The 27,558-nt window shown below is 45.4% G+C and overlaps 1 protein-coding gene across 1 annotated transcript; it reads right to left on the bottom strand.

Moving 5' to 3' along the window:
• On the bottom strand, positions 1–27,426 carry GLIPR2 (GLI pathogenesis related 2). The gene is made up of 5 exons (XM_086469026.1): positions 27,314–27,426; positions 14,179–14,287; positions 10,603–10,706; positions 2,653–2,730; positions 1–1,606 (listed from the first exon to the last, which is right to left on the bottom strand). Exons 1-5 carry the CDS (start codon positions 27,324–27,326, stop codon positions 1,446–1,448), a joined length of 465 nt encoding a protein of 154 aa, XP_086325152.1. The 5' UTR covers positions 27,327–27,426; the 3' UTR covers positions 1–1,445.
• Between the last annotated feature and the right edge of the window lie 132 nt (positions 27,427–27,558).

The following is a 27,558-nucleotide window of genomic DNA, read 5'->3' as shown; positions in this document are numbered from 1 at the left end:
TTCAGTAATTCATATTCAAAAATATTTAATTTTCAGATGCTCATTGTATGTGTTAAATTCTTGGTTACAGCAAAAAGATTGTAACATACAGCATCACAGTGACGTATAATCAAGCCGTAACAGTGCAGTTTATTACACCTGTGTAAACAAAAAGAAGTATTTCTGTAATGGCACTCTCCATGAACCAAATTCTGGCATACAGAACCTCAGCAGAAGTCAAAAGAGACATTTACAGAGAAAAGAAAACCCAAAATTGAAGCACAGTACATGAACCTGGCCAAAATGTCCCAATCCACATTTCATAAGAGAAAAAAAGTGTCCTCAGAATTTCTGCTTGCTTGCTTTTAAGGAAATTCAGTCTGAATTTTTTCAAGGCAACGATCCAGCATGTGAAATATTTTTACTATTATTGAGTGATATGAACAAAGAGTAAACGTCTCTTAATTATGACCATGTGAATACCTCCAACTGTGACATCATTAAAGGAGAGGAGAGACGATTTGGGAATGTTATGGTCTGTATAGCGTGATATCTACAGAAGACATTCCTTCGGAAATAAAAATAAGTCATTAAGAAATAAAATCCAACAGGCTCCATCAAAGAAACTTTTTTGTGCGTAAATATCTAAGAGGAAAAGTAGTTTCTTGCTTTCCTGTAACAAAAGCGAACGATTTGATTATAAGGCAATGTACATACTGTAAACTGTCAGATGGGGTTCGAACTTGAAATACACTCGTCTGAAAGAGATTTCAAATATTAGCACCTAAAGTTTAACACTGGGATTTAACCAATTTTAGTAGCTTTCAGGTCATGCATTAGTTATCGCTTGCTTGACAGATACAGTTTTGCCAGCGATGTTTTAGTGTTCCGTGAGATCCTCCTAATAAAACCACATTAAGTCTGAACGCCGCCACATTGCACACGTGTATCTTTCATGCGGGAAGTTTTGCATAAGTTCTGTCTGCAGAGAGAAGGCCCCACAGCAGCAGGAGGTATAGACAGAGCAGAGAAGTTACAGTTATTAAAAAATACTGGAAAACTGGGAGTACGTGATAGAATTACAAGCTGGTATCTTCAGTTTACAGAACGCTATAAATTTACTTGTTTAAAAAAAGACACCCAACATGTGCTTACTCACATGCTGACAGAGTTCATGCAAACTATTTAAAAAAAACCCCAAAGAACTTACAAATTCTACCCTTCAGAAATGCCGCATATACTTCATCCTCAAATAAACTGAAGCCCCCTCAGAAACAACAGGGACCTAACGTGCAGAGCGACTCAAGCAACACGTAATTGCATCCTCTGGAACGAGAAGTGAACAGCGGTACTGAACAGGAAATTTCATTGAATCGTACTTCATTTCAAACACTGTTAAGTCCAAATCCAGGTTCACTTGTCATTAAGCAATAAGACTACCTTTCAAAAAAAAAAAAAAAAAAAAGTTATTTTCTTGGAGGAAGGACATTTTCTTCATAATAGCCTGGATTTACTACATTTCCAGCTGGATCATATCTAGCCACCACAAACGTTGAGCCATCATTAGTGGAAGCTTTCCCAACTCCCATCTTTTTTGTGTTCTTCCAAACCATTGCTGTGAAGTGACCTGAAGAAAAAGAGAGAAACATACGCGTACATTTTAGGTACTAAATATATAACATTCCCTTTAACAGTGAGGGGCGGGGAAATAAGGAACAATACAAAACTGTTTCTTTCTCTAACAGGAGAACAAGCTAAGGACATGAAAAACCCCTACATCTAGCATATGTCTTGAAAAAGCCTGATGTGATCTTGTTCCACACTACTACAGGACATTTCCATGTCCTATATCCAAATAAGAATACCTAGTAGGTGAACCATGAAAGAAGCAGTTTGATGAGTATCTGATATAAAATTCAACATCATGGTCTTTACTCCCTGCAGTGTGAAGAGCAGTTCTGACAGTGACTATTCTTCATTTGCTTTAACCATCTCATACTCCCCCATGTGTCTGCATGTGCAACTGTTCAAAATAACACTGGTTTTGTGGCTGCTTCTGCCTGGTGGTAACAGCCACCCCGGCATTGTGCTGCTCCGTCAGTTGTTCCCTCTATGCACAGATAAATCCCATGGGACAAAACCGTGATTTTCTTCATCTGAAACAAGCTCAGGAACCTCTCTTGCTGGAGCATTATTCAAGAAGCAATGCTTTTACGATCTTTCAACAGTAGATTGCCAACATGCAGTCAATGGCCTGCTCCTGATCTCCAAGTTATACGTGAAGTGATCTCTGCGATTGGAGTGATATAATTTGGTAGAAGTCACATGTCAATGTAAACAACAGCATAGTACCTTGAGTAAGACACCCATATGATTCTAATTCAGTATTTTCTACAAACTAACTTGCCTTTTAAAAACTTTGGAGTTGGAGGAAAAACACAGTATTAAAAAAAAAAAAAGCACAAATTTTGCTTACGTCTTCATTTCTCAGTTTCCTTTTACCCTTCTGTTAGTTTCTAAATAAAACTCCAGGAAAATTCTAATTTTTTTCCTCTCTAATTTTTTCTTCTAAGATAAAAAGTTAGATTTTTGAATAGTATCGAACAAGTTGGCTAGCCAATTTCTTAAAATAAAAACTGAATTTTTGAAGAGGCAGTGCCTGCCTTAACTTACCTGTCCCAGAAGAAAACCCTGGGTTTTGAAAGCTGTAATTTTTTATCTCACTGTACCATCTGTCAGCCACATCCTTTCCTGAAACACAAAAGAAATCTGCTGTGGAATCATGACATAAGCACAGAAGTGTGGCTCACTTCCAGCCTCTTAATAGCTTTCTAGAAACATGGAGAAACAGTCTTTTTACTGAAAAAAGTTTTTGAACTATAGGTAATACTGTAGTACCCGTAACTTACCAAATCTTTATTGTTTTGCAATAGCTGTTGCTACTCAGTTATCACAGAATCACAGAATCATTTAGGCTGGAAAAGACCTTTAAGATCATCGAGTCCAACCATTAACCTAACACTGCCAAGCCCACCACTAAACCATGGCCCTAAGCACCACGTCTACACGTCTTTTAAACACCTCCAGGGATGGTGACTTCACCACTGCCCTGGGCAGCCTGTTCCAGGGCCTGACAACCCTTTCGGTGAAGAAATTTTCCCTAATGTCCAATCTAAACCTCCCCTGGCACAACTTGAGGCCATTTCCTCTCGTCCTATCGCTTGTTACTTGGGAGAAGAGACCAACCCCCACCTCACCACACCCTCCTCTCAGGTAGTTGTAGGGAGCGATAAGGTCTCCCCTCAGCCTCCTCTTCTCCAGACTGAACACCCCCAGTTCCCTCAGCCGCTCCTCACAGACCTGTTCTCCAGACCCTTCCCCAGCTCCGTTGCCCTTCTCTGGACACGCTCCAGCACCTCAACGTCCTTCTTGCAGGGAGGGGCCCAAAACTGCACCCACTATTCGAGGGGCGGCCTCACCAGTGCCCAGTACAGGGGCACGATCACCTCCCTGCTCCTGCTGGCCACACCGTGGCTGACACAGGCCAGGAGGCTGTTGGCCTTCTTGGCCACCTGGGCACACTGCTGGCTCATGTCCAGCCGGCTGGTGACCAGCACCCCCAGGTCCTTTTCCGCTGGGCAGCTTTCCAGCCACTCTTCCTAATTTACTAATTTACTGAGTTAGTAATTAGTCTAATGTTTTTTCTTAAGCATCTCATACCATCAATGCCATCAATGACTTGAGTTTTACTCAACGCAAACACAGTCCACCAGTTTCTCCACTGGAATACTGCCCACGTGGCCAGCACAGCCTGGCTCAAAGCCTGGGCAGGCAACCTGCGAAACAGCTGTAGAACCAGGTAGAGATCATCCCGTTCAGGGAAGATCTGTGCAGCAAGGTGCTCGCCTGGTAGGACAGAGCTGATGAATACTATCACCAACAGATCAGGAAGCAGGACCATCCACCAGTTCTCATCTGCTGCTAAAACTTTACATGTTCGAAGTTAGAAAAACCTTTGGACAAGAGAGATCTGTGTGGCACAGCGTTTGGATCGAGATGGGGCAGAAATCCCTTTAGTCCTCAAAGAAACCATCTGGCAATTTAACACATTGACTTGACTTTTTTTCCTGCCCAGAACCTTCTGTAACTTTCAGCCTGGAAGGTAGTGAAGACACATCTCCCTCATCTTAGATCAGTGCTCCTGTCATTAGGCTTTCACCAGCTCCTCCCTCTTGGAACACATCTGGAAAGACTTAAGCAAGCCTTGACAGATTTTCTGATCAAAAGGGAACAGGGACCTTCTCTACAGGGAGGCCTCCTGTGGGTGCAGGTCTATGAAGATATCCCCTTACAGCTCCAGGCAAACCAAAGAAAAATGACATTTCTGACATTCTCTGGTTTTCCATCTTCTCAACAGCATTTAATACTTCAGATTTCTGATTGCATTTATTTTCAGTGGTTCTTAGCGCTCACCACTGTGAATGTCCACTTTGAGGCACTCTAACTTGGGGTATGACAGTCAGACACCTCAGATCAACATGCCTGGGAGCTGCTGCTGTGTGGAAGTCCTCGTGTCCAGCAGTGTCTCATCTCACCAAAGGCTTTCGCTGACCACAGCTCTATAAGGAGACTATGGCCAGTGATGTAGCACTACACATCTGCGGGTCTCTAAGGTTGATGTTTGCCAGAGAAATAATCCATCCTTGTTTTCTGTTGAACAGTGAAGGAACCTGATGGAAAGAAGCCGATGCTGACAATCGGCAGTGGGCCCTGTGGAACAGGCAGCACAGAGGGCAGGAGCTCAGCCTAGACCTTCCAGATGCTATGCACTCAGCAGTCAAATGTTATTTCTTTTCCATTACTGGTTGTTAGGAAATTCTTGTGTCAGACACTGCTGGTGATGGGGAGAGAGGTGGGAGGAAAAGAGGACAGGTTTTTCCCTGAGCTACATCAATAATGAAATTTCTGCTTAGCATTCCAGGATGGATAACGCAAGGCCAGTTGATGTCATAGCAAGCTGCCAACGCTGTTAAGCCCACCGTCATGAAGAACGCTGGTCCCTGGTGGACTGTTGGCTGCAGAACAGCAATGACTCATGTTTTGCTATTTGGCAGCAAAAAGTCTCAAACTTGCACCGTTCTGGAAGTCAGACACGGCGCTAACTTCTTTAAACTTCAGGTTCTTACGATGCAGTCTGCTGAAGGGTGGCGTTGTTAGCCTGGCAAGCTGGCTTCAGAGATGTCATTGAGAGAAAATATTGAATATTTCTCCATCGCTGGAGAGGTTTGTGAACTGAAAGTACTATGAACTTACCTAGGCCACACTGCCTGTTAGGAACAGTGCTCTCTCAGCAGAGTCAATTTACATTTTCTACATAAAAAGGTAGCAAAACCTCTCTTGCTTCCCAAAGTAAGTGTTTCGGGAATAACAATAGCTTCCTTCTTTCCCTGCTCTCCCTGCACCAAACAACAGTAGACACGTTTTACTGCTGAAGTCTGTAACACAAATGTTTGTTCATTTGTTACTCACACTAAAGCTAAAATGAAGACTGAAAAAAAAAGAGCAATCTTTATGCAATACAAAGGGAAAAGAAAAAGCACATAGTAAAACAAAACAAACCCAAACCCAAGCAGCTCATCTTGTCCCCCCCTAGACTTCAAAGCTACGAAGGGTTTAGATGTGTTCGTGGTAAGCTGGGTGGAACAGAGGTACAAAACGCGACTGCAGACACATTATGACGCACATGCATTTTATGGGTATGAGGTGACCACACAACGTAAACAGCATTTTTACAGGTGCAGGTCTGCATTCCCACTGCTACCAGCACTTCATTCCCTCTGTTAACATATCCGTGTGATACAGTGCCAAGAGTAGTTCAAGAGAAAGTCATCCCCACTCAGCTTCCTGGAGCTCTAGGAAGCGCACCTAGGCTCCATGTGACAAGAACTTAAAATCTCCAGAACGGAAATACTGCAAGACACAGGGAACTTTTGACAAACACAGTATATCTTAATTTTTTTTTTTAATTTAAAGAATACCTTCATGTGAAAATTTGGTAACTCTTTAATTCAAGGAAGGTGGCAATGGCATCAAGTAAGAATACCTCAATCCTGTACATGCAAGACAATGAGCATAGGTGGGTATGACAGGTTAATTCCCAGCCTTTGCGGATGAAAGCTTGCAATTTGCTGCAGCCAGGCAGTGAAAGCCTGGAAGCTGGTAGCTATGCTCTGTTTTCCACGTGCAGGACCAGGTTATCACTGTACGGCATTGCTCTCACCCTCCTTGAATTAAAAGAGTCATTGCATCATAGGCTGTGAGAAATTAAAGACTAACTTGTTCCTGGCAGAAGAGAAGATGACCAAAGGACTAGGCAACTTTTGACAGACTCTGATTTGAAATCATGTTAAAGAAGTGTCCTGGAAGTGAACGAATGAACTGTATCTGTCGTATGCCACAGGAGGTGAGGGGGGGTCCTACGTGGAAGGACCATGTGAGAAGACACGTAGGTACCTAGTGATTAAACATGCTGTCTTTCCTCTGAAATACTTTTCTTCTGATTCTTTGCCCCTTGGGGAGCAGTAAACAATGCAGTGCTGGGACACAAGCCAAACCAGTGCTGAAAGCGAGAGCTGATACGCAGGGGGCTAAGGAAAAACTCTGTTTTGAGCCCAGTGATCCCCAGGCTTCCAGAGAGAGAACAGCAGAGGGGACAGCAGAGCACTGAGCCTACCTGCTTCTGCAGCAACTTGCATCCTCAGAGGCGCTGGTTCAGAGAACTGAGCACAGCATTTCCATTTTGAATTATTACGGAATAAGCGATGCAGTTGTGTTTAATGTCCGTTCCCCTTGCATTCCAATGGTTCATTGAAAACAGCTCCCACTCCCCACAAAGCTCCCCCAAAACAGGGCTTCATTGCTGTTCAAAATGCATTTAATCAGAAGGAAAGAACACAGAAAAGAGATCCCACTCCCACCCCTCATTCCTGATGATAGCAGAAATGATACGAGTTTACTTCTATCAAAACCCAGGCAGATCTGTCCTACAGTCAGCGCTGCAGCTTCTCTTCTGCTGCTCCACTTGCAGAACTTGCAGCCATCGCTCTAACGAGTTTCATCAGTACCATGACTCCCTGGGCACGTCTACATCGCATAAAAACCTGGCGCAACAATCCTTGAAGTAGTGTCTGAGTATCGTCCTGCCCGAGACTTGGTCCAGAATCAGCACAGTGACTTCATTTTATTTACCCAAGCTGTGAGCTCATAACGTGGCCACACTGACTGTGCCTTAAGCCTCCTCACACAGCCAGGGATCTGCGCGCGTGTAAGAGACGTTGTGCGAGTCGAACTGCAGCCTCAGGGGGTGGTACGTCCACATGCAAGCAACTGGGGAGACTGGGATCCAGGGGCAGCTACTGGGCAGACTGAGTGTCTGAGCTTAGCTGCTGCAGGGATCCACACTGGAGTTTTATTTCCATGACTGATACACATATATATAATTTAATGCTATAAAAGTATAAATTATATCTATTTTTAAAGTCAAGTACTGGGAAATAAGTATTTTATAAGTATATATTATGTTATTTTATTTCTATATTTTCCAGTTACATACTTCATTGTGAACAACCAAAAAGGGGAACAGGATGAGGCCACTGGTGCTGTTCGTTTTAACGCTGGCTGCATCTGCTTGTGCTGATCTTTGTGGCACCCTGCCATGTGGTGGCCATACACACGCACATGTGCACGCTGTACACGTCTGTTTGTGTGTGCAAGCCTGGGAACACATTCTCAGCCTCACCAGTGAGAACATAAGGCTGTGGCAGCCCCGCTACTGTATTTGGCTCCCCTTAACATTTAATGTCTCTGGCCCCAGCCTTACTGTTTCTCCTCATACCAAAGCATCCTTAAATCTTCAAGTAATCCCACTAAACACATTCTAATAAAATCACAGAAGGTTCCTTCCAACCCAAACTGTTCTACTATTCTATGACATATTTCTGTGCAAGGATGGGCATAGTGATCATGGCGATCTATTTAAAATTGAGGTACCTCAAACCTCACAATTTTCCTCACATGTTGTTGTCACAACTTTCCTTCCAGTCTGAGGGGAAAGAAGGTAGAGGTTGATTTAAATTTGCCTCAGAAATAAAATATCTACCTAGATTGAAGTCATACTAATGGTTTTAGGAAGTAACCCTCTACTTCCAGCGTTCCTCATGCAGGTCCTTATTTTATTTTACTTTACTTTGTTTAACAGTAGTAAGAGCCTGGTGGTAGACAGCAAGGGACGCATCAAGGCAGGCTCTCAGTCAGAGCACGCTCTTCCAGGGCTGGGGCAGAGGGTGTCTGTGCCGCTCTGCCCGCTACTCCCGATCTGTAGGCAGACCCAGATTCCTCCCATAACAGATTTGGGTGATAACACACAGGGAATTTCTCTTAGGAACTCTCTCTAGAGTTCATAAGCCGCAATGTTTTTACAGGCAACACGGCACGTTCTTCACGACCACACCAGCCATCCCAACCAGAATTTAGTCATCCAATGCTTGCCTTCCGCCTCCCGACACATGAGAAATGAGACGAGGCATCCTGAGAAGCCTGACATACTGCAGCTGCCACGGCAGGCTGCGGTCTCTCGCATTAGTGGCAGATGACAGCTCACTTACTTGAACACAGACAAAGAGAAGTCTGCCACGGAGCAGTTCCTGCAGGACTGGAGGGAGGAAACAGCTGTCAACTATTTCTTGGATTACAGGGATAAACATATTTCCAGCGATAGCTTTAGGCTCTGTAACTCTTAAATTCTGAATACAATTCAAGGTATTCTTCTACCAGGAGAGCGGTCAAACTAGAAGGCTTTTACAGTTGAAAGCTTAAATCTCCTCTGAAACAAGAAATGCGTCTTCTGGCATCATTACAGAACCCAGTAAGAGCCAAAATAAACTACAGCATCACTTTTTTAGAGAGAATACAGAGTATGCTGGAGGTTTATTGAATTTTGCTTTGTCTGGGAAAGAAACCAGAAGACACTGCCTACCTTTGTTAAGCCCTTGAATGGATGCCTTAATACAAATTTCGGCTTCATCGAGCAGGGTACAAATTAACTATCCAACGGGAACTATATGAGAAAAAGAGGAAGAATGAACCAGCTCCACAGAGATGAAGCCCAGACGAGAGAGTAACCTTCTTTGGTTTCCTCATTCTGGTACTTTGAATGATCCTGCTACGTAGGAAATGTAGAAGTGGTTTATGGAAAAAAAAAGGGATGTAGCTTAAGTTTCCCAGCAAGGTATTCAATCCTATGGATAAAAAAATAGCAACAAAATTGCTCAGAACTGGCAAGTACGTGTGGAAACAGTGCACTGAAGACAATAAATGGGATCCAGAAAAAGACAGGCCTTACACAACTTATGGAAGGACTCGTGTGTTTTGCTTCCAACTCTCTAAATGGGAATTCTGTGACTTTAACCTCGGAGGAAGGAGCACAGGCCATCAACACAAACAAGAAGGAAGAAGTAAGCTCAGTCAGTGAGTCATAGCCACTAGGCAAACTTTGCCATACATCTGTCTTTTCCCATGCTGCTCTGAACCCTTGCCTCAGACTCTTGCAATGGACAGAATGCCAAATATGAGTAGATCAAATTGTGGTTTTCCACCCCAACATGAAAAAGTACCCACTGGGGACCGGAGTTGGCGCTTGCAGAGGAACCGAGCAGTGTCCTTGGGTCTAAAACTCACTTACTCAAATTTCCAGGTCCTTCAAACAGGGCCTCCAGCCTGCAAAAATGAGCTCTGTCTCCCTGAGGCTGTGCTGGAAATTCCAGCGGTAGATGGGAATAAAGCAAGCAAGAGGTTGCTTTTAATACATCCCACCTGCTGTCTCAGCAGGCTGAGGCAAGAGGGAAGAGCCTGCTGAACGTCGTGCCGACGGAGGGCTCGCCGCAGGCTGTCAGCCTGGCCAAAATTCAGCTCCTCAGGCATCCAAACCGAAGGTCGCCAGTTACGTGTTACATTTATGATCAGAAAATATACGGAGTATTTTTGTCTTCAGAAGGGAAGGCATGGAAGAAGGCTCAAAGCCTGTTTGCTGACAGGGCAGAAGAGAGTAGATGACTCACAGCTTCTCTCACTTTGGTGTCCGCCCCCCCCTCCCCCCCGCCCCGTTTTTGCACCCACAAACATGAACTGCTGCATAGGATGCAATGGCTGGTTTTCTACCTTCCTCACCCCAGCTGGCTTGTGGCCGGCCCTCCTTTGGCTGGGACAAACTAAGGATAAAGGTGAAGTACGAGGCGTTGACTTGTATCTATGGACATACAAGTGGCACTCAAGCTCCACAGTGGGGGCATACGGAGCAGCCGAGCTGACAAGTGGTACCTCCAAAGGGACAGAGCACACTAGCACAGTCCCTTCAGTCCCTCCACGTGCTCTTTGCTCTCAGTACACAGAGGTGACTGCGTGTCACCGTCCTGTCCCCAGTGAGCCTGGGCGGAGCTGGGCTGTGATGGATCCATTTTCAAAGCGGAGGAAATGCCAGTACTCTTGCAACCAGATGCTCTGAGCCCAAAGTACCTGGGACAAACCATTCACCTGGTGTCTGTGAGACAGCATGAGAGGAAACCTTACCTGGTTGGTCGTAGGATGCCCATGCTAGGTTTTCTCCACATTTTCCATTAGCAGACTCGGAGCTGTGTTTGAGGACCCTCGTGGAAGCCAGTTCTTCTGCATACCTAGCAAAGGAATCCACACATTGAGTCACAGACCACAGCCACAGCGAGCAGAGAGGAGGAGGAGCAGGAGGAAGAGGAGGAGATGCAAGCAAGGAGTTTTGGTGGAAGAGGACCGTTTAAGTTACTCAGCTGCAAAGCCCTGAAGCCAGGGATGCTTTAAGCTCACCTAGATCTAGCAGTCAGGCAAAGGGAAGGCCTAGAGGCCATTTTTCTTGTCTTTCATGAGCACTTGTGTCACTGCTAAGAAGGGCCTAGAAGAAATCAAAAGGCAGATCTCCCCCCACCAAGTTCTGCCCAGCACCTCAAAATCCACCAGCCATCCTTGGCTGCAGCTGCTGGTGGAAAGGGAAGTACCTGCAGCAATTGCTACAGGTGTCACCTCCTGACATTTCTAGGCCCCTCCTGGGAGTAACGAAAATGTTCTCAGTGAGATGCAAAAAAAGACCGAAGTGGGGATTCAGTCAAAGCAAGTGTAAAAAAACCCCTACATTTACAAATTAACAAAAAGCCAAATGCAAAACAAGAGCGATGTGCCAGGCGACAGCACGGTAGAGAGTGGGACCGCACGGAGAATCTGAGGCAAAGACTGTGTACACCAGCACAGGGATAAGCATCACTGCTTCTATAGAAGCTGACATGTGTGAGAGCGTGGGATGTATTTTATTGTCTTACAACAATAGAGTTAAGAAGAACATCATGTGTAAAACAATTCTCTTTATTCAACATTGGAAAGGCTTCAGTACAGGCAGTGAAATTGGAAAGATCATTTGTTATTTCTCATGCCACAAGAAACAGGAGGTGACACACAAAATCGTCAGGTCGTAGATTTAAAAGTCAAGTATGACAAAGCACTTTTTCCACTCTGCAGCAGAAGTCATTGCCGCAGGACGATGCAGACAGCAAGTTGCATGTGGGTTTGAAAGTAAGCTAGACAAATTTACAGTGTACGTGGGGGAGAATCTTCAGGGCTTATTAAACAATAGCAACAAATAAAAGAGGATACAACCTACTGCTTAGGAAAACCATAATTTCCAGGAGAAATCTGTAATTTCTGGGAGAAGATAATGGGGGAACGATCACCACATTTGTTTTGTCCTGCTACTCCTGCCCTAATCATGTATTACAGGCATCTGCCAGAGACAGGAAATCTGTCCAGCTGAACTTTTTGGCCCAAGCTAGTACTTCAGTCATTAGGTTCCCATTGCCTTCTGTCCTAGTCCTCCCACCAAAACAAACAAACAAAACTCCTATTTAGCTACTTCTTTTAATTTAGAAATAATGAAAGCCTGTCTGTTGGCAGTCTGCTAGATCCTGAACTAGAGGATCTCTGGAGGATCCTTCACGCCCTGTATCACTACAGTGCTGTCATTTTTCTCTTCAAGGATCCCCACATCCCAAGCAAGAGGCAAGACTGGAACAAAGTACACATTGCACACGGATGGAGTTGCCAAGGATTTGAGACAAAGGGTGATTAATTCACCCTAGCTCAGGCAGTTGAAAGCATGGGATTTTCATCTGAGATCATCACCCTATGCTTCATTACAGTCAGAGATGAACAGACACCTGCTGGGGGTGACTCATCTCATGCTAAAGAAGGCATCCAATAGTCAGTTCATCTAACCTGTCAAATTATGGGAACTAAAAATAGTAGGAAACAGACCATTTTCAACACAGATAGAGAAGCACGGAAAAGTACCCAGAGATGCACCAGATATACACCAACAAAGATATCAGATACACCTAAAGAAAAGGTGAAGTTCTTCTTTGAGTTTCAGATTATGCAGAATCTGTCTTGACAAATAAGAGGTTTCTTATATTTCATGTCTTCTACTCAGATCAAGCCATTTCTAGTTCTTGCTGTCAACCAGCTTCACCAGTCTCTGAACTTGTATCTTTCAATTCTTACAAGTTAAGTTGCAGACTGCAAACAAAGGTTTCCTATCGTTATTCATCACAGTGGGGAAAGTCAGCTGAGACCAGAGAGGACTGTGAGGAATTCCAGAAGGACCTAAAAATACTCACCAAGGGCAATAGCACACTTAGAGATAAATGTGGAGCAATGCAGACTTGACAGAACAATCTGAACTATTCATACAAGTTGACTTGTTCAAACCGACTGTAGCACTTTGGAGACACAGCAAGTGTTATCAACAAGTCAATGAAATTTCTTCCTCGTTCAGAGGCATCATGTAAAACAGAAATGAAACAACACTTTGAGCAACAGAAGGAAAACCCCAGAAGATTACAAAGGTATGTGGATGAGTCACTGGCATTCCATCTCTTAGAAATACTGCATCCAGTTACTATGTGTCTCAAGAAAAAAAAAGAAAAAAAAGTGAAAAAAATAAAGACAGAATCAGATTTTCCTTGCTGCCGGAGGACATGTCCACACGCCACGTACGTGGTGCGTGGTACAGCACAACATCTGGCAGAGACCTCTGGTCTAGGAGTGCGGGAGCTGGGGCACCTGTGTGAGAGCACAGCATCATGCTGGGACAGTAAATCGGGTTCCGGCAAGGCTACAGCCTCGCTGGCTCCCAGCCAGCTGGTGCAGAGAAGTCTGCACCATTATGGTAGAAAGCCTAACGGGAGATGAGATCTCACATCTGCAGGGATCAAACTGGCCACTATTTAGCTACTATGGAAAGACATTTATCTTCTGAATAGTTTAATCAGCATTTACTCCTTCGTGTATCTCCTTTGTACTGCGAGGATCAGTAGATTCTGAAGATTTTCAAATCTACTCTGAAAAAGGTTGCTGTAAAGGGAAAGGAAATCATCTGGTTGTTATGTCTACAGCAAAGAGGACAAGCAGTATTGGGCTCCAATTTTTATAAGGAAGACTTAAGCCAGACAGCAGGAAGATGGATCCAGTGTATGTGAGACTGATAAGAAGCTGCACAGCCTTCGGCCCTGGAGAAGGGGTAAGATGTGTCCTCCTGACAGACTAGAGAACAACATACACTGATTTTGCTTTTGGGGCAGGGAGGTAGACAATTTGATCTGAAATTACTTCCATCTGATTCCGCTGATCTTAGACCAGTGATCGCTTCCTCACATGAAAAAGTTCTTTTCTCACTATTTCAGCAGCAGTGGATATTCTCCTGCAGATGACAATCCATCATCTGACAGAGGTGGTGGTGGAGCACGTTTTAGGCAACTACCCTTTGCAGAGGAGACATACCAGTGTAGACAGATACAGCCCACATCTGGAAAAGGGTGCGAGAAAGATTTATACAGTTGTGACCACAGAAGTGCCCGTGTGACCAGCTGGTGCTGTGTGATGAAGAAAGAAAGGGTGACAGGAGTCGGGTAGGGAGACAGAAAGAGTAGAGTCCCTCCCTTTCCACCCAGTAAGTCTTCATTGAGTATCAGCATGTCAAAAAGCAAATAGTTTTGCAGTATGCACAGGCAAAGCTAATGGATAAAAGTGCCACAAATCTCATTAGAGAAAAGAAAGGACTGAACTCACTGTTGGGCTCCTCTGTTTAACTTCTTGCAGAGTTTTAATGGGGGGACTCCGTGTTTCTTCCTGTAGTCATTGTGTGCTTTCAAGACTTCTTCAGCAAATTGTTTGGAAGCTGAAATCACATCAAAAAAATCAGAAAGGTCTGTCAAATACAGACATTAGTGAAGACAGAAAAAGCACACCCTGTAGCTAAGACGCTGGCGCAGGCTGGACTGAAGAACAGAAGAACGCCACCCTCATTACCTGGGAGTCGGATGAAATGAACCATCAATGCCTTCCCTCCAGGAAATAACTCTAAGAGACACTCCCATTGGGGTGGTACAGACTCACTGAAGGTTGAAGAAAAATGATGAGCCTTATTCAACAGCAACGTGATTCCAGGCTGGTTTGACTGACTTTCGTTTTAAGATTTCAGCACATTGCATTACCACTGCAAAGAAGTCTCAGATTAAGCGACAAGGAGGTCCTTTAAGGTGATGCACTAAAAATGCAAATTATTGTCAGTGCATGCAAGAATCTTCTGTATTAGTCGAGACACCACCTAAAGAAAACGGAGATACTAAAATGTGTAGAATTATGCAAATACTTTGAAACACATCCATTATTTTCATTCATTATATAGTACAACATCACAGAATCTCAAAATGCACCTTTATTTGGCTCAAGGCAAATAATTGTTTACAAAGAGCAAAGAAAATTAATGACTGCTGGGGATTATTTCCCCCGCCCCGTGCTAGAGTGCCTTCGGTAAACACCTGAATTGCAAAGTGACTGCAAAGCTTTAAAAAAGCTCCTGTTTGTACCGTGATAAACTTGGGACTTTCAGCAGCACAAGGCAGAGGAAGAGTGACAAGTCACAACACCATACACCTTGATGGCAATTTCACGTTACCTCCTTTCATGGCTTTGCTGATCTTTTTTCCCAAGATTCAGAGAAAAAAAAAAAAAAAAAAAGATCTTCCCTGGCACTGGTCACCCTGTGGAAATTGCTGCTTTAAGAGAAATTTGGAACCTGAAACAAGGTATGGGGGCAGTTAGAGAGGTATGGGTAGCATCTGCAAAACAGAAAGACTTTTTTTCATTTTGTTTTGCTGAAACTTCTGAACAGGCCAAGACATCTTTGAGTATTTACTCCACTTTTACCATCACGTGGGTTTCTACCTTTATTAATGATTCAGCAGCTTTATTTCTGAATATCCTAATAAGCACAGCTACCACCATTTTCCTTGTAAGACACTTTGAAGCCCAAACAGACTTCATGACTAGGAAGTGTTTCCTGTTATTAAGCTTAGCTTTGTCAGCTTCCTCTCACTACTTGACCCTAACAACTATAATCAATCACTCTCTCCTTTATTAGCATCTACACTGTTCTGCTGTTTGTAATGATGCATTTTCTTCTAGTGGAGCTGTCAGTTTGCACATCCTGCTCTCGTAACTTTTTCCTAAGGTGATTACTCAACCCAAGCTTGTGCTGTCATCTGTTCTCAGAGTTCTCTCCAGTTTCCCCAACAGCTTTAGGAGCCGCCTAAGATAATCTCAATAGCCAATGCACATAGAAAACCATTAGTGTTCCACGCAGTACCTTAAACCTTTTGAACACAGTCTGAAGTTGGGTTGACCTTTTCCAGACCAAAGCGTCACTGTGGACATATATCTCATATATTCTCCATCAACATGCTTTCAGGCTAGGCTTTCTGGTATTAAAACTGTTGGCATAAGGCAGCAACAGGAACCCTGTTGGGTGAGACGAGATCTGCCCACCACCTTCCCTTCCTCCTCTTAGGTTTTTTATGTCACAAGTTGCAGATCACCAAACAAAACGGGTAGCCCTACTCTGGTGTTTAAGCATCCACACACCCTTTTGCTAACAAGCCTGTCCCATCACTCCCATTACCATTGCTCCCAGCTCACTGCTTCCCTCAGGCCAGAGTCCTAAACCTCTCATCTGCTGCATCATGCAGGCTCACGGCCTGTTTTGAAGGCATCTATCATAGGTTACTGAGGAAAGGAAGCCTGCGGCCAGTTCACTTCATTTCATGGATGCAGGGGCCCATGCTTCCAGCAGGGAGATTCTAAGACAGCCTGCAGGTCAAAGAAGTTGAAATACACAGCTTTGGGAGTTGCATCACATACTCCAGGCTGCGTGTTCCTGCACAAGACCGTCTTAAAGCTCGCAGCTGTTATCACCTAGATTTAATATCTCATCTGCTCAGCATTAAATGGCAGATAAACTATCCGACCTGCAAACGTGAACGTTTCCATTCAAACTATTTGCTCTCAAGGACAATAACAAATTCAAATCCTAAAAAAAAATGAAGTCAACTGAACTACAGGCTTTGTCGATTGTCAGCCCATCCATTAACAGAAGTACTGCATAACCCAGCTCCATACTAACATTTTGACTTACAAAGACCAACAAGACATGGGCAAAACTGAGTTTCTTCTAGCCATGGCAGACACTGCTCTGCTGTCCCTAGAGAGCCTCTGTCCTCCCCTTCCCTCAAAGGTGGCTGCTATAGAAACACTTAATCTGCCGTGACTCAAGCTCATGTGCTAACCACCTCCCTCTCTGCGCAGCTTCTCCTGTGCACGCTGATGTCTGCAGAGGGACATGCAACAGCCAAATGTATCTCAGATTTGTTTTGGAAGACATGTTAAGTTTTTCCATTTTACCAATGTTCCGTACACAGGGAAGCCAGACATTAAAAGTGAGAGTTAATGGGATTTTTCAGGCTCCCACCCAAATGGGAACAGCTTCCTAAACAGCTTTGGAGACGTACTTTTTTCCCTTCATGTAGGCTGCTTAAGCTGCTAGAAAAAAATTATTTCCTACTGCCAGGAAGTTAGGTTTGGTCATGAATCATTACACAGCTTAATAAGTAAAACAACTGAAGGTATTAGATACAGTTGCTTGCTTCTCATTATTCAATTATTTACCTCTATTTTGGACTCTTCTAGAACATTGGCTAAGATAATGACAGCACGTGACAACGAATCTCCAGGTTATGATGTGCTACAGAGCACACCTTACAGTTGTGATGGTTTTGGACTTGGCAGTTTCATTGATCACCTTCGTGTGACCGCGGAAAAGTAAGCAGCGGCATCCAGGTTGCCTTTTCCTGTCAGATTTGTTTTTCTATTTCTCCATTCTCTTGCTGTCTCTACACAGTGCCAGTCTACTCACTCTCTCTCAGGTGAAGAGCCCTTCATGCCTGAATCCTTTCTGCCTCTTCTCTGAACCCTGTCTTCTCCTGCTCTGTTCTTCCCTTCTTTGGACATCAAAACAGAAGCGAGTTATCCGAACAGGTCTTCCACAATACTACCTGCTCTGCATCACCTCTGCAGCTGCCAACTGGACCTACTCCACCGGTCTGGCAGAGCTGCAAGATGATGTGGGGAAAGAGTAAAATATCCATAAAACACAAACATAAAACCTCTCTACCCAGCACCTGCACAACAGAAATGCCATGGGTAGGCGTTATGTCAGCACTCAGGGTGCACAACATTACACCAGGCATACGCTTGACTAGCAAAAAAGGCACATTTTTTTGTGGCTAAATATCCACCCCAGTGATTCAAGAAAGAGCACAGTATCAATTTCTAGAAGTATCATTGTTGTCTCAGTGCTCTCTGTCCTACTGTTTGTGGGTTATCTTCACTGGTAATTTTGTACTTTCCCTACATACTAAGTCTTTCTATTTAGCCTTCAGATAATTAACACATAATGCCATCAACAAGAGAGAGTTGGGGTTGTTCAGCCTGGAGAAGAGAAGGCTCCGGAGAGACCTTACAACACCCTTCCAGTGCTGAAAAGGGGGCCTATAAGGAAGATGGGGACAATCTTTGCAGCAGGGCCTGTTGCAGTAGAACAAGGAGTAACGCTGTTAAACTAAAAGAAGGCAGATTTAGACTGGATATAAGAAATTTTTTACAATGAAGGTGGTGAAACACTGGCACAGGCTGCCCAGAGAGGTGGTAGCTGCCCCATCCCTGGAAACATTCAAGGTCAGGTTGGACGGGGCTCTGAGCAACCTGATCCACCTGAAGGTGTCCCTGCTCACTGCAGGGGGTTGGACTAGATGGCCTTTAAACATTCCTTCCGACCCAAACCTTTCTTTGATTCTATGAAATGGATCTCACATAGAACCCTACACAGAAGGACCGTTCTGTCTGTCTCAATCGCTCTTTGAGCCATGACGCAGGCCTCAACCCTCCACCCAAGGTGTGCATTACAGGTAAACAGAGATAGTGACCCCACCTTTCAATTCTGCCCCAAAACAAATCATTAGAAATGTGCTCGTATAATAGCTAGAGCAACACGTCTGAAGAAAGCTGCAAAATACACTTCAAAGGACCCACCCTTTTGGAAAGAGGTAAACGCAAACACCTGATACCAACAGCCTTGGCAATGTGACTCATATTGCCCAGGACACTGCATGTTACCTCCACACTCTTTCCTGCCCAGAACCCAGGCAGAAAGAAGCCAAGCACCGGAATACCTGGAGAGGACACCAACGCAAAGTGGGCAGAAACCTAGTAAAAAGGTAATAGTTTAAACACTGCGTATAGCTCTGCTTTAATGCTGAAAACCTTTCAGTCCGCCTTGACTCCGCAGAATTGCTCTGTCCTACTTTGATAGCAGAAATGGGGTGTGGAATAAGAATGCAGCAAATACAACTATGAACACACCCAACAGGTTTGTGAAAAAAATCAGGGGAGGCTTTAGGGAACTGTAATAATACCAAGAAGTCCTTTGTTACTGTCCCGGATAACTGGAGCTACCTCTGTTTCAACAAAGTACATTAACAAACTGGAAACAAACAAAACTCTTGAGTGAAAGACATCCCAGCTTCTAATGACCACATTTTCATCTAGACTTTTCTGAGAGGTCTGACATTAATAAACTTTATCCTCACTTGAAATGTAGTTCCCTGGAAATTAGCCCTAGCTGAATCTTTCACACTCTGAGAACAGCGTCCCTTCAATGGAGAAGTGGTGGATATTTAACTGATGTGAGAAGCGTTAAGAGGACATTTATGCCTCCGCTGCATTTTGACTCAGTGCTTTGGTTTGAAGTCACAAACGGTCCAGGATGGCCTTACACTGGCTGGCCTCTGCAGGGCCCAGGGAGTGAATATCCCGTGTTTCTTTCTCCATGTATTTGACTGCACTTTCTTGCTTCTCATTTGGGACAGTAACGTCTTCAAAGACTGGCCCTTAATGCTCTTCCTACATATGTCATTTGGGAGCAGGGATCTGACACTCCATGAATCACTTCCAGCCATAACAACTGACCACCTTCAGTGCTAAACTCCCCTGCTCTCTAACACAACTGGCTGACGGCTTGGAAACGTACAGAAGAAATGAAATCACATATACATCCTGGCGGGAAGGAAACAATACTATATTCAGAAAGCATTATGTCCTGGGTCAGGTCTCTTTGTCTTCTTTTACACCTTTGAACCAAAAATTCAATAAAGGGGCAACATCTCCCTCCCATACAATGGGCATTTATGGGTGAGATCATAATTGCTGGTGCGCTGTTTCCCTTCCAACCTGAATTAGCCTATGATCCTACTAAAAGTTAGAAGAGAAAGTATTGCTTAGGGGAATGAAAGGAATTGGGGGTTATAATTAGACACGAGTTTGAATGGGAGTAGTTTCCTGGAACATTCCTGTGTTTATCAGGCTGCTCAAAATAGCTTTCGCTTCAGCTCAGGAGATCCCTCTTCAGGGAGGAGATTCTCTGATGTCTTTGAGCCTGAACTTTTCTTACACACCTGCGCGTCCCTGGGGTGAGCTTCAGGACAACAGTAAGATGTTCGAGTTAATTGAATCTGACAGACAAAGTTCCCACTCACTTTATTATCTGGGTTTCCACTACAGCAAAGTGGCAACTTAATAACCTCGCATTACCTGCGCCGTATGACGTCACACACTATTTCCCCCCCCGTACCAAATTTGAAGTATATTGCCTGAGAATATGAAGCTGCCGGTGTAATAATGTTTCAATGACATTAGCCATGTCACTGTTTGATTGCAAATCCCATTCTCGCTATAATAGGCAGTGTTGATTACTTCCTCACTCAAGGCCTTTGATAAACTGTGAGGCAATTGACTGCCCTGATTAAAAGGGAGCACCTGGTAAACTGGGAACTCTGCGAGGCAGCAGAGCCTTGTGTGATACAAGCATTAAAAACCCCAACCCCACCACTAATCAGTCGAGCACTGACAGAACCAAGTTCTCACTTTCATTGGCGGCGAGGGTGGGGGTAGAAGTCCTCTGCTTGCAGCCCCTCTCTCCTCCAAACAGTCAGACCAACAAGCCTGTCAACAAGCAGTCACTACCACGGAGTGGCTGTCTTGCATAAGGTTGGAAATGACTACTCATCATATCTAGAGAAGTTGGGTTTGCATGAAAGACCATCAGAAGTATTATTTTTATTACTATTCTGCCATGGAGGACAACCAGATGCTGTAATCACGCCGCACACCCACACAGCCAACACTTGTAGGCAGTTAATGTGGAGGCTGCTAACCCTTTTCAAAAGGCTAAGGAGACCCTCTTGTGAGTAAGGCCTTGGGTTCTTAAATCTACTTGCCACACAACTCCTCGGGTACCTACACTTCAAAATACAAAGCCACAAGTGACCTGCGTGCGTTAGAACCCACCACACTATGCAGGAGAAGAAAGCGAAGCAATCTTCTCCTTTTCTTCCACCCTCTCCAACAACATATCCACTTAGAGTTTCTCATCACAGTAAATTATGAAGAAAATAAGGTGCAATTGTATTCACTAATGAGTAACTAATGAGCATTTCCCCACTACCAAATCTGAGCCTGAACCGTGACGTTGTCATTCCACCTTACAACAATGTTTGCGTGACAGCCGCGTGACACTACACTCTTCAGCCAGTAACGACTATTCTAAGCCCATTTATGTGTCCAACCTGAGTAACTTCTGCTGGTCACTTATCCATATTTTGGATGCTGCATATTCTTGTGCCCTGTGGACGGGCAGCAACAGAGAGAACCTTGATGGCACCCAGTGCCAAGTTCATTTTACACAGCACTGTCATCTGCCTGGTGCCAATCAAAGCCTTTGCAAAGTGAAGAATTTTGCAAAGAAGAAGAACTGAAGAAAGGCAGAATAACTATCCCACATCTCCTGGGATATGCTCCGCAATTTTATTCCTCTACCATTGTTTGGGGTAGCCGTACCTGAACTAGCTTTCATCTCATTAGCTCCCATACCCTCTCACCTTCCTTTTCTGCCAAGGACATCCAAGATAGCTGGGGAAATGCTCAAAGTATGTTTATTTATGTGCCTCCCTGGTACATAAATGGTCATGCACATTTCTTCTGATCACTGAAGTGTAAACTCCCCTATCCAGTAGCCTGGACCAGGCAGGGAGACACAGGAACCTTTCTTTACCCATAGTCACTATCAGTTACACCATCTCATTCTCATCCACCTGCTCAGCAGGGTAAACCCAGTTCTTATAACTCAAAATCTTGAAAAACATGGTCTTTATTTCATAGAAATATAGAATCATCGAATGGTTTGGGTTGAAAGGGACCTTTAAGAGCCATCCAGTCCGACCCCCCTGCAGTGAGCAGGGACACCGTCAGGTGGATCAGGTTGCTCAGAGCCCCGTCCAACCTGACCTTGAATGTTTCCAGGGATGGGGCATCTACCACCTCCCCGGGCAGCCTGTGCCAGTGTTTCACCACCCTCATTGTAAAAAATTTCCTCCTTATATCTACTCTGAATACCATATATTTAAAGGACCAAATAGGCATATTGCCCTCACACCACCCCCTGGAAATTAAAATTCTACCTAAACCCCAAAATCTTTAAAACTCTTGATTTCAATGTTCCTTCTGCAGCTCTTGTCGTTAACGCACAGGCCCTGTGCTTGGGAGCCAAAATAAAGAAAGAAAAGAGGCTGCAGCATATGTGAGGAATATACGTGCCTGCCTACACCCAGGGAGGCTGTGGAGTCTCCATCCTTGGAGATATTCAAAAGCCATCCGGACATGGTCCTGGGCAACCAGTCCTAGGTGGCCCTGCTTGAGCAGGGGAGTTGGACCAGATGATCTCCAGAGGTCCCTCCCCACCTCAACCCTTCTGTGGTTATGAGCTGAGAGGTCTGGTTTAGTAGTATGGGTCTTCACAAGGAAAAATTCAAGAACAGGTTATACCCTGCCACAGTTCACCTCCAACCACTTTCTGACGATCACTAAGTGCCCAACACGTGCCACTGGCCCACGGAATTTGCAAGTGTCATAAACACACGGGGTATAATTAAGCTTTTATTCAATACTTTCTTAATATCTGCCTATCATAAACTATCACCAGAGCTGTCTCGTGGAAAACACTCCCCCTGCCCCCCACATTTTCATTTACAAGAGGGCACGGAGATGTCAGCAACACATGCCACCCTGTTTCATCTTTGTGACACACAGGTGTCTACGTGGGGACAGCTGTCACAATCTAGGTGTGAAAACAGCTCCCAAACGCCGCGCGTACCATGGTGGCATGGCAAAGCTTCGGGAGGACAGTTAACTCACTGTTTCACGCAGCTCTGTAACGATCATGCTTAAAGCTGAGACCAGGCAAAGCCCACGGGATTTTATTTTGAAGCCGAGATTCGCTCTGTAACTCAGTTCAGTCAACTTCAAATGACGTTTGTGGTGGCCTTAACCAGGCCCATATTGTCTTCTCCACAACACCCCAGACTACGACCATCTCCTCATACCTGCTTGCACAGGAGCCAGTTCTGAACCCCAGCGGTGGGCCACCCACCCAGCTTCACCTCACCCCCCTCCGCGGGGCCACCCAGCCCAGCTCTGGCAGAGCTGCTGTTCTGACCTTCACAGACTGGGCAGAACTCGCTCACATCTGCCTGTAAAAACATACCATAGATAGGCTCCAGCTAATCTTCCGGAGAACAGCACGGCCTCTACTAAAATAGTCGTCTGAAACAGCCTTCTGGCCTGTTGAGATATGTAATATGTAATAACAAAGCAGTTAAAATCAAGAGACCCATTTTCTGATACTTTTTGTTCCTGCACACGGAGCAGCAACCGAGGCAAATCCAAATCCAGGCAAGACAGACCCGACCAACCGTACTGATAGAAAATGACGGGTTTGAATGTTTCCAGTAACAAAAGCTTTCTTCATGCCTTTTTTTTTTTTTTTTTGAGAAAGATTTCTTGGGGGATTCAGAAAGGAGAGCTGACGTTTTCTGATGTGCAACTCTGTGGCATGGGAAACCTTGGTTGGTATCTCGGTTAACACAGACCATCACATTCCATCTTATTCTTTGGGAGCCCTTTGTGCTTGTTTTGGCATTTATCTGTCGTGAGCATGAGGAGCTAAGGCTACTTATCTAACCGTCGACAGGAGTAACCGCTGCTGCACGGGGTGGTTGCTGCATTCGCCTCCTCTCCCCCACCGAAGCCCTGATGGTTCCACAGACATATAAAAATCCAGCCCAGAACACTGTTTGCCAAAACCTGATGCCTTCCTGGCAGATTTTTCTCTATTTGCCATGTATCGAATTTGAAGCAAGTAATCAGTGTCTTCTACGCATAAAAAAAATGGAGAAGTGTGAAGTTTTTAATTGAACTAAATTGATTTTTGAAAGGCCCTTTCCCCCACCACACCTCCAGTTCGGTTCTGGCATAAAGAGAAACAGCCAGTAACTTGTATTGACGACAAGTTCTGCCAGTGCCCCGCCGTTACCAAACACTAGCAGCTCAGACCAATTCATTTGCTCTCTCCCTACCAGCCCTGTAAAACCAGCCAACCTGAAAGGCCTTGTCATTTTGGCAGCTTGCGATTATCGCATTTCTCAGAAAGGAAACAGGCCCCTTCTCTCGTACGCTCGTACTTCTGTCGTGACCTGCTGTGCCCCTCTCCTACTGAGATGGTGAAGCGCAAGTTGGCACTTCAGGTCAGCTGAAGGTGCATCCCGCTCCGCAGAGAACACGACAGTCCTTTTTACCGTCCTCCAAAGGGGCGTCTGAAGGGTTAAAACCCACGACACGCTTCTAAGGAAGATTAAAACCAGCAAGGAAAGCTGCACCGAGTTTGGTTCCTCTCTCTTTTTATCAAAACACTTTCTCTGGCCGTTATTATTGTACTGACTCAACAACCAGCCCAGTGGGTAACTCCCAGCCTTTTCTCTGGAGTCCCACCCACATTTGCAGAAGGGGAAAAGAAAAGAAAACCGAACCCTGTAAAAAGATAGCCATTATTTACTGAGCCCTTGTCTTTGTCCAATAGCATCTGCGCCCACTCGCCAGAAGAAACGGGGTGATCCCCCTGCCGCCACCTCCGCCTGGTTTTTAGGGAGCGAGCGGGGCGAGCTCCCTTCCCCCACCACGGAGGGGAAGCGGAAGAAATGAGACTTTGAAGCTGCCTTTTTCTGCCATCATCCCGGCCTTTTCGGAGACTCCCCCCCTGCGCTCCAGAAGCGGAGGAGAGGAACTGGCAGCCAGCTGCTCCCCCGAGCATCGCCCGCAGCTGCTGGCTGGGAGATCCCCTCTGGGGCGAGGGCTGCCGGCGGGACCCCCGGCCTCCCACCCCGCACAGCTGCAGCCCAGTCGACCCGGCTGTCTTAGCAACAGGGCAACAAAGAGCAGCCAGCTCACCATTTCCTGCAGAAAAGACTCATCCCAGTCTTTCCAGTTCGGGCTCTGTGGGGAGGGGAGCCCGCACCACTCGTTCATCCAAACGCTGTCGGAAAAGGGAAGAGCAGGGGGGGGAGGGCAGAGGGGTTCCCCGCGTTTGGCTGAAGTTATTTGCAGGAGTTAGGGCCGTGGGAGGCTTTTTTCTAAACCTGAGGAGGGAGTTTCAGTATGAATTTGGTTTTAGCAGCCTGCAGCTTCCAGGGAAGAAAGCTGAGTCAGGGGTAGCGATGTCTTCCGACACGCAGCTCTAGTCAGCGAAGAAAAAACAGTGCTAAGTCTCTCGGTCTGACACTTGCAATGAACATTGCTTCAAATACAATCCAACTGCTAGCAACAGCACATCATTAGAGAGCTTTGGGCAAAGAACTGAGAGTTTCAACAGCAGGATTTCTTTGCCTGGGGATACTTAGACCTCAAGACAGACTTGCCAAAGATAAAAAGTTAAAGAAACTGCTCTGAAGTAATTTATTCTAAAATAGGGGGCCCATTTTACATGAAGTAGGGCATCCTTAAATTTATGCCTTCAGGTCATCTCTGCCTTAATGTTTTTGACCCAGGAGAGGAGCAAGGACTCCGTTTCGAGGTCAGCCAACCTGTTACCTTCCCATACATCCTAGTGCAGAGAAACCTCAAGAGTACTACAGCAGGAACTCGGGGTATTTTACCCAAAACACAGAGGAAGCAGCACTCTCCAAAATAGCTGCTCTCGCCCATTCGAAGGCAAACCACCCTGAATGATCTCAGACAGGAATTTGAAGACTTCATCGCACTGGAAAGGGCAGATGGGAGTCAGTCAAAAAACCCATTGTCAGGACAGGATCTCAGTTTTATAATTCATCTAAAAATAGCACACGCAGCTCAAAGACTGTAACCTGGACCCAGTTTACCATCGATTTGAAAAGCGTGACACAAGTGACAAAACGTTTTTAACATGCACTTCGATCTCAAGCTCTATTTGTATCGCTGCTTCGGGATGCAAACGTTCCCCAAGCCTTGGCAAAAGGAGTTTCTGCTCTGTCATTGCTCCTAAGTGGGGAACAACCAACAAATGTGCAGTAACACACGTACAGGAAATAACAAGGACAGTAATTGCCTTATGACTGCATTAGCACTTTGCATATATTAAAACAAAAAGAGATTTCAATCATTTTGGGGTGGGGAGGTGCACGGTGGAATCTCTCTACTGCTTTTGCCCAACGTGCTTTGATAAGGTAACGTGCAGCCACTAGACGTCTCTGGTATTTGTGCTTTTGATGCTATTAGCAAGGAAGCGCTGAACTTGATACTTCTCAGCAGCTACAGTTATTTAAATCGTTGTAAGGACATTTACTAAATCCCAATCCTCTTGGAAGCATACGCGGCTTGCGGGACACGGGGCCAAAACCACCCACTGGCGTCTATATGGTGCTGGGTGTCACATCAGTGAGCCCTTTACAGTCGCATTTGCAGACAGCTCTGATCTCACCGAGGATGCTGACCTTTAAAGAAAGGAAAAAATCTCAACACACCCATGCTGAGGCCCGTTGAAGCGTTACCCACACCAAGATTCTCCTCAGGTTCCTCTGGAAGAGGCCTACGGTTTTGAGCGAATCAAGTACCACTGAGCGTGGCCCGTAATGCTGTTTACCCACAGGACAGACGGACAAGGCTCTGATTTGTCACAGGAACAACACCCTAACCACAAGAACAGAACGAAACCATCCAGTTTCGCAGCTGTTTCAGCAGATCAGCACAGATATTCACTTGTGAGTCGAACAGGACAAAGATGAGGAAAGCCCTGGGCACAAGCTCTCTCTTTTTAAGGTCTCCAGCTCCTTGGCAGCTCTGGAGGAGTCCCCCAAGCTGAGAACACCGGAGCAGGGCACGCAGGCAGCCAGCAGCACTGGGGAAAAGGACCAACAACAACGCAGCCAGCAGCAGGGAGAGGCTTCACAAATATCTGCACAGCTGGGGAGGGCCTTAGGAGCTGAGCAAGGCAACCCGCAGCCCAACGGTAACCAAATCTTAAACCCAGATCCCCCCACCCCCGACAGGAAGGGTGATAAAAAGCTTCCCCCCATCACCTCAAAGCCTCCTGCTGCCTGTGTGCAAAGCGGGTAAGTTTTGTCAAGACGGCGAGACGTCAGATCATTTTGAAGCTAGAGGGCTTCTGATTTATTTCCTACAGCAAAGCAAAGCTATCGGCCACAAAACGTAAGCTGTGTAAAATACAACTACTTCTGCACTGGGCAGGTTGGGGAGGGGGGGGGTCGCTTTCCTTGCCTTTTTAATCTAACCCTGTGTCAGGGAGAAAGCTCCTCCCAGGCTGTTCCGTGCACAAATGAAAGCAGCTTTCTCCCAGGAAAGCCGCTAACGCCGCAGCGATGCTTTCCGAGCACAGAACGAGGCACGGCCGTTGTAGGAGCACCCAACCAACTGCACAAAGGCATCTGCTCACCTGATTTTCCCATGATCAAGCGGTGGGGTTTTGAATTTCACCTGCTGCCTCCTCTCTTGCCCGAGTTTCGCTGCCGAGCGCCGGGGACGAAGCGTTTGCAAATTCAGCTCAACTTCTTCAGTCGCCCGCAACGGCTGCTGGAGAAAACTCAGCAGCGTGAACCCGTTACCGCCCCTTCTTCAGCTCTGGAGTAATCCTGCCCATGCCTTATAAGGCAGAGGGACACCGCTTTTTTTTTTTTTTTC

The sequence above is a fragment of the Leptosomus discolor genome, chromosome 8 (genome assembly GCF_034619465.1).
Source record: "Leptosomus discolor isolate bLepDis1 chromosome 8, bLepDis1.hap2, whole genome shotgun sequence".
Lineage (NCBI taxonomy): Eukaryota > Metazoa > Chordata > Aves > Leptosomiformes > Leptosomidae > Leptosomus > Leptosomus discolor.
This window is presented reverse-complemented; position numbering and strand designations above follow the sequence as displayed.